This window comes from Mytilus californianus, unplaced genomic scaffold (genome assembly GCF_021869535.1).
Source record: "Mytilus californianus isolate M0D057914Y unplaced genomic scaffold, xbMytCali1.0.p SCAF_3, whole genome shotgun sequence".
NCBI classification, from domain to species: domain Eukaryota; kingdom Metazoa; phylum Mollusca; class Bivalvia; order Mytilida; family Mytilidae; genus Mytilus; species Mytilus californianus.
The window spans coordinates 18,109,076-18,117,006 of record NW_026262679.1 but is presented as its reverse complement, the minus strand read 5'-3'; the positions used below and the strand labels follow the sequence as shown (position 1 = coordinate 18,117,006).

The 7,931-nt window shown below is 28.4% G+C and overlaps 1 protein-coding gene across 1 annotated transcript; it reads left to right on the top strand.

Annotated features, from left to right (window-relative positions):
* Positions 1 to 544: 544 nt before the first annotated feature.
* Positions 545 to 1,604, top strand: LOC127733396 (uncharacterized). Its single transcript, XM_052242763.1, has 3 exons — positions 545 to 689; positions 933 to 1,030; positions 1,584 to 1,604. The coding sequence occupies exons 1-3, from the start codon at positions 545 to 547 to the stop codon at positions 1,602 to 1,604; spliced, it is 264 nt and encodes an 87-aa protein (XP_052098723.1).
* Positions 1,605 to 7,931: the final 6,327 nt, after the last annotated feature.

The following is a 7,931-nucleotide window of genomic DNA, read 5'->3' as shown; positions in this document are numbered from 1 at the left end:
TTCTCTAACTCTGTTAGAAAGTTCATTATCGCTTATAACATATTGTGCGTCAAGACCTTGCTCCCGGTTCTTTCAATATTCAGCGCATTTTTTCAGTATTTCAAATGGCACTTACTCTATTTTGGGACAACATGTTGACGTAACGAGACATCATTTCATACAAAACGGAACTTTGTTTGTGTGTGAGGATGCGTTTTCCCAAAGAACGATGAAATGCACATTTTTTACTGCTTATTCTAGTAGCCAATTTGAATACGTCAATGGGACACTGTTAATAAACGGAGAAATAACACCAGCAGAACATTTTGTACAAGACAACACATTATACGTGTGTTACAATCAATCATCACTGTACAGTGTAATTAACAGCATATCAGATGTTTGCATGATTGTCTCCCTTTTATCTTTGTTGTTTATGATCACGTGTTATATATTTCTTAAAGGATTACGCAACCTCCACGGAAAGAATATCACTATGTTTTCGACGTCTTTATTCTTTGCAGAAGCGGTATTTCTTGTTTGTCGACATGTACCACTACAGAAGATGATTCTTAGAGTTGCATCAATCTGCCACCATTTTCTTTGGTTAAGTGTTTTTTCATGGACTGTTGTTATTTCAACTGATATCGCGAAACGAATGCTTAACATGAAGCGCTACACCATACACCAGAAGAAAACTGAAAGAAGGCGTTTCAAGATATACGCACTATTTGCTTTCATTGTTCCGTTTATAGTTGTAGTCACATCTACCATTTTAGACGTCCAATATTCACATCTAGGTTATGGTAAAAATGGTTTATGTTGGATTTCTAAACAGGATGGGCTTTTGTACTTTTACATTATTCCGGTATGTGTTGCCCTATTCTACAGTCTACTTTGCTTCTTTTTGATATTGGTTAAGGTAGAATTATCCAAACAAGGATCTACTTTAGCAACATCTAACCATAAAAACAGGGTAACTTTTATCATTTATTTCAAATTATTCTTCATTCTTGGATTGTCATGGATAGTTGGTATTATTTCGTCCAACGTAGATTCCATTGTTTTGTCGTATATAAATAGCGTATATAACGGGCTCCAAGGTTTCTTTCTAACAATCGTTTCTATGTGCAACAGGCAAGTCAAAAACGTAATTCAAAGTCACAAAAAAACCTCATCTAAATCGGAACCGCAAACAAAGGTTACAAAAGATACTTCCATTTTATCCTAAAATAACTATGATTTCTACATTCGATGAAATGCTTATTACAGGGTTTTAACGTGAGTGCACTGTAAACCATGGTTGAACACACCAATTTCATTCAAAATTGACTTTTTACTTACCAAGTTAAGACAATGATGATTCCCTTGATGGCCGTTTTTAAAGATATTGCAAAAGCTACACGGTTTAGATTGCTATAGCTACACGGTATAGATAGCTAGAACTGCACGGTATAAATTGCCAAATATTCATCTATGTTCATTTTAAAGATTTATCTATGTTCATTATAAAGGTTTATCTATGTTCATTTTAAAGATTTATCTATGTTCATTCTCAGGTTTATCTATGTCCATTTAAATGTTTATCTATGTTCATTTTATAGGTTTATCTATGTTCATTTTAATGTTTATTTATGTTCATTTTAAAGGTTTATCTATGTTCATTTTAAAGGTTTATCTATGTTTATTTTAAGGTTTATCTATGTTCATTTTAATGTTTATACATGTTCATTTTAAAAGTTTATCTATGTTCATTTTAAAGGTTTATTTATGTTGATTTTAAAGGTTTATCTATGTTTATTTTAAGGTTCATCTATGTTCATTTCAATGTTTATACATGTTCATTTTAAAGATTTACCTATGTATATTTTAAAGGTTTATCTATGTTCATTTTAAAGATTTATCTATGTTCATTTTAAAGGTTTATCTATGTCCATTTTAAAGGTTTATTTATGTTTATTTTAAAGGTTTATCTATGTTCATTTTAAAGGTTTATTTATGTTGATTTGAAAGGTTTATTTATGTTGATTTTAAAGGTTTATCTATGTTGATTTTAAAGGTTTATCTATGTTCATTTTAAAGATTTATCTATGTTCATTTTAAAGATTTATCTATGTTCATTTTAAAAGTTTATTTATGTTGATTTTAAAGGTTTACCTATGTTTATTTTAAGGTTCATCTATGTTCATTTTAATGTGTATACATGTTCATTTTAAGGTTTATCTATGTTCATTTTAAAGGTTTATCTTTGTTCATTTTAAAGGTTTATCTATGTCCATTTAAATGTTTATCTATGTTCATTTTAAAGGTTTATCTATGTTCATTTTAAAGGTTTATCTATGTTAATTTTAAAGGTTTATCTATGTCCATTTAAATATTTATCTATGTTTATTTTAAAGGTTTATCTATGTTCATTTTAAGGTTTATACATGTTCATTTTAAAGATTTATCTATGTTTATTTTAAAGGTTTATCTATGTTCATTTTAAAGATTTATCTATGTTCATTTTAAAGATTTATCTATGTTCATTTTAAAGGTTTATCTATGTCCATTTTAAAGGTTTATCTATGTCCATTTTAAAGGTTTATTTATGTTGATTTTAAATGTTTATCTATGTTGATTTTAAGGTTTATCTATGTTCATTTTAAGAGTTTATCTTTGTTCATTTTAAAGGTTTATCTATGTCCATTTAAATGTTTATCTATGTTCATTTTAAAGGTTTATCTATGTTCATTTTAAAGGTTTATCTATGTCCATTTAAATGTTTATCTATGTTCATTTTAAAGGTTTATCTATGTTCATTTTAAGGTTTATCTATGTTCATTTTAAAGGTTTATCTATGTTTATTTTAAAGGTTTATCTATGTTCATTTTAAAGGTTTATCTATGTTCATTTTTAAGGTTTATCTATGTTCATTTTAAAGGTTTATCAATGTCCATTTAAATGTTTATCTATGTTTATTTTAAAGGTTTATCTATGTTCATTTTAAGGTTTATCTATGTTCATTTTAAAGGTTTATCTATGTTTATTTTAAAGGTTTATCTATGTTCATTTTAAGGTTTATCTATGTTCATTTTAAAGGTTTATCTATGTTTATTTTAAAGATTTATCTATGTTCATTTTAAGGTTTATCTATGTTTATTTTAAAGGTTTATCTATGTTCATTTTAAGAATTATCATATTCATTTTTTCTTTCATTTTCATTAAAAGTAGATTGCAATAGAATATATCAATGATGTATGAATCATAGGAATTTATGCACTTTTCAATGTTATGCGCTCCACAAATAGAATTAACTCTGGTACTATTGGGTTTATTTCCATAAATTATGAAAATATGACATTGAAGTGTAGTTCACTGTAGTAGATCTTTCTAGAAATCCAAATTTGAGTCCAATGTTTTGTGACGAGTTCTTCCCATTCAGGACAGTTGGTTAATGAAGAAAAATAATGAATCGGGACTTTATAACTTTGTTTTACGATGTTTGGCTGCGGCACCACGTGATAGATTTATGGTAGTGCACATGATATTAGGGCAGATCTTGAAAATGTGTCTATAGTTTTCCTCCATAAATGTTCGAGGTTACATTTTAATGTTAACTTAACTACTTCATTTTATCTTGATATTCCTGAAATTGTTAATGTGAACAATTTATTTGATTATAATATTTTTTTTCATATGATTTGAATAACTTTGGTTGGTAACTTACTTGCTAACTGTAAAAGACTTTCGTGCAAACGCGTTGCTTTCTTATTTGTCTTACAGTTTACATTTCTATATTGGAGGATTATAGTCTAATATGAGTAAAAATTATTAAAGATATAAAACTAAAGATCAATTGAACAAGCACAAATTGACCTCAGCATATTCAGAATGGTTTCGATTGATTGTTGGTTGCTTAACGTCCAGTGGCAAATTGAATGGTTTCGATAATTACTGTAAACCAAAGTTTGGTATTCAACATATATAAGTCGTAATCAACTTAAAAAAATATAATTTCCTTCAGTATAACGTTTCTAAAGTCCAATAATGCATCGAATAGTATCATCTATCAAACAGATATAATTCAGGAAGTTATTGCTTTTTCGTGTACTAATTAAAAGTTCCTTGTTTTTGTAAGTACTCAAATTGTCCGTTATAGATTCAAATTCAATATTTTATTAAAGTCTCACCACTTTTATAACGTAAAACATTCGAATACATATATAAAACATAGCGTATTTTAAAACTAACAGAAATACTTTTACCCCATATAGAAGGAATATTTCCATACTTGAAACATGTAATGTCCCGATACACATTTTAATATGCACCCACCATGCCATATAGCACCGTCCCTTGGTGTCTCCTGCAGTTAAGCTAGATATATTTAGCCTACTCACAGAATTCTTTTTTGTTACTTTCTAGAGGTGTGCCTGAGACAAAGGTTTTATATATACTCCTATATATATACAAATATGTGAAAACTGTTGTTTCTTATTTGTGTTTGTAACTATGTATACTGTATTGTTTATTATATTTGTAAAAATAATATTATAATGATATTATATTATGCTCCTTGTGAGCCCATTTGATGGAAATAAAGCATCTTCTTCTTCTTCTGTATCAAATTACTCATGCAAAATTAACATCAATGCATTATTTCTAAATAACTCTACTGACAACTGATCAATACCTGGTGACTTAAAATTTTTACTTTTAGCAACAGAATTTACTTCTTCTTCCAACAATATTTTACTGTCTAAAAAAATCATCAGAGACTCAGATATTAAAATTAACAGTAGTGTCAATGGTCTGATTATTACAATTTAATAAGTTATCAAAACAGTTTTTCCATTTATTTAAAACAGTGTTTGTCTCTGTACTAGTTGTCTCATCGTCTACTGTGACTTCCATCGGTATCTTTAATGTATATTCGTTGTACGCTGTTTATCTTAGTGTTATTGCTATTTTTGCACTCAGGACTATTTATAGTCATCGTATATGCACACAGGACGAATGTATATTCGTTGCACGCTGTTTATCTTAGTGGTAAATTTTGGTAGATTTGAAAACGAACTTAAATAGACATTTATTATTTTTATGAAATAATGAAGGCACGTGTTACCTATTACACAACTACTCCAATCAACAAAACAAGTTGCTTTCTTTAAAAAAAGAAATGCAATCGTAAACCCAAATGCTTGTTTGGCATTAAATATTAGATAATTGTTTTTTTTAGATAAGGGTTAGTTTCTAGGCTTATGTTCAAATAAAAATGTGAAGAAATTTAATCAATTAATGATTATTTGTGCTTAAAAAAAGAAATGCAATACGTGAAACTTAATAGCTGTTTTTATTGGAATTTGAGAAATGTTCATGGTTATTTGAACAATGGCTTGATATTGTTCATTATTAAGATCCTTACACCTGCTCTGCAAGGTTTTTGTGATGCTTAGGGTAGTAAGCATTGGCAACTTTAAGTTGTGTGCTTTGTGATCTTAAAAGTTTTAGATGACAAACCTCTTTTGTTAAAAACAAAAACTTTTTAAAACCTTTAACTCGATTTGAAGATATTTTTTGAATGTCCCTTTTTATTTTGATGTTTTCTTATATTTTAAATTGTGGGTCATGAAAAAAGGCATGCAAGTTTAATTGTAAATATATATAATTTGAATTGCACTGTATTCTCTTCACCTTGATGACCAAAACCAATTCATTAAGAAAGCTATTTACAGCCTAGACAAAACAGCTTACACCTTGTACTTATAAATAAAGAAACTAAATTGAAAACAACAAAACAACTAACATAATCAAACCTGAAATTATCACTGAATACCCATTTCTAAACATTAGTTTGTTTAAAGGCCACATTTATAAACTGTTGTAAGGTGTTCCTTTTTTTATTTGAACACGTTTTTTCATTAACTTTTAAAGGGTGTCATTTACATGGTAAAATTACACTACTATCTTATGGTATGTATGTAAATTCTTTTAAAACAGGTGTATTCATGAGCACATGTCCCAAGTCAGAAGCATGTTGTTTAGTGGATTTTTTTTTGGTGCAGTTCATATTTGCTTTTTGTTTCTGGTTTGAAGTTAAATTAGATTTGATTTTTCCTGTTTGAATTGTTTTATAACAGTGTCTTGGGGCCCCTAGTAGGATTCAGTTCAATGTGAGCCAAGCCTTTGTGTTGAAGGCTGTATTATAACCTATAATTGCTTACTTTGACTACACTGTGTCTTGATGGAGAGTTGTCTCATTGGTATTCCTACCACATTTAAAACAGATATTCCCTCTGACATTTGACAAATCCATTAGAATAATCTAAATATTGAAATGGAACTGAAGTTGCCTTGTAGCTTTCTTATATTGACCTATCCTTTTTCTCTCGTGCTGGATAGTTTTATACTAGTCATTTGGGGGCACTGTATAGCCTACTGATCACTGAGATGGCTTGTATTGAAAGAAAAAAATGTAACCTGTAAAATTTTGCTTAATTGTACCACATTGTGTCTTGAAAGGGAGTTATGTCATTGACATTCATACTACATCTTCTGATTTTTATATTGAAGCAGTTTTGAATGAAAAAAATCATTGATTTCCAATATTGAATTTTTTTTTAACTCAAATTAGCCGATACTAAAGAAACTAATTCCTCAATTATATATGTCATATAATGTCATGTTTCTTGCTGCTTCAATGTTTAAGTGAAAGAAATCGTAAATACAAACAACAAAGCAATTTAATACCAATAATATTTTATTTTAAACAAACATGGCAAGATCATTTTAGAGAAAATACAAAAGCTCAGGCACTACAAAATAATAAAGTTTCATATAACTTTTCAAAATTAAGAATATCTTTCAAACATTCAGACACATACAATGTATCAATTTATATGCAAAGATATTACTTGAACAAATTTTGATTTTGAAACTTGAAGTTAATTGGGAAAGTGTTTAAGTAAGAAATTGGCTAAGATATTGAATTTTTTAACTGGTTATGAAATCCTTTTCTCTGACAGATTAATCATAATTAAGCAATAAACTTGTGTTCTAATAATCTTAAACTCTAGTGTCCATGGTATTACTATAATGTGCACTATAAAGTACAAATTATTAACACTCGTCAATTAAAGTAAGGTTCAATTATATATTTACACTTAAAGTAAGGTTCAATTATATATTTACACTTAAAGTAAGGTTCAATTATATATTTACACTTATGATAAAATAGTATACATGTTTTAAGCAATAATGATCTTAAAGTAGATTGCCAAAAAGAATTGAAGTTTTCAGGCTCCTTAAAAAGTTTATGGAATCAATTATTAAGGAAAAACCTCGATGGAAAAACATAACATTTAATATTCCAACACAAATGCAAGTACATAAAATACAACCTAAACTTGAAATCATAAAAAATAAAAATCCTTGTTACTGCTATAAGCGACTATTTGATAGATTAAAAGGTTTAAGAAAAATTATTTAAGGAAAACAAAAGGAAGATTTTTTTTTTGGCGAGCTACCTTTTGATAAATTATTTATGGATTTAAAAATACAGTAAGTGGGAAACACCTTCAATGTCGTCCCTCCTCTGGGTACGGTGGGGAGAAAAAGATTTTTATTGTTGCGTGCAACAATTTGATGAAATATAACTGGGTATAAGACATTTTTTAAGTAAGACAGGAGAAAGATTTTTACCGCGCGACCATTTGATGAATTAAAAATTGATTTCAGATTATTGTATTAAGAAAGGCAGGACAAATGTATTAAGAAAGGCAGAACATATAGCAGATTTTATTTATTTAGTAAGGGGTAAATCTCTTAGTTAATTTATCTTAAACCGGCGTTTTGCATTTGCGCCGATCTGCATTTCACTTGTGACGATTTTTTCTTTCAATTGCACCAGTTTTATACGAGAGCATGACATATGTAAGGTATCCTAAAGTATTTAACGACTAAAATAACCT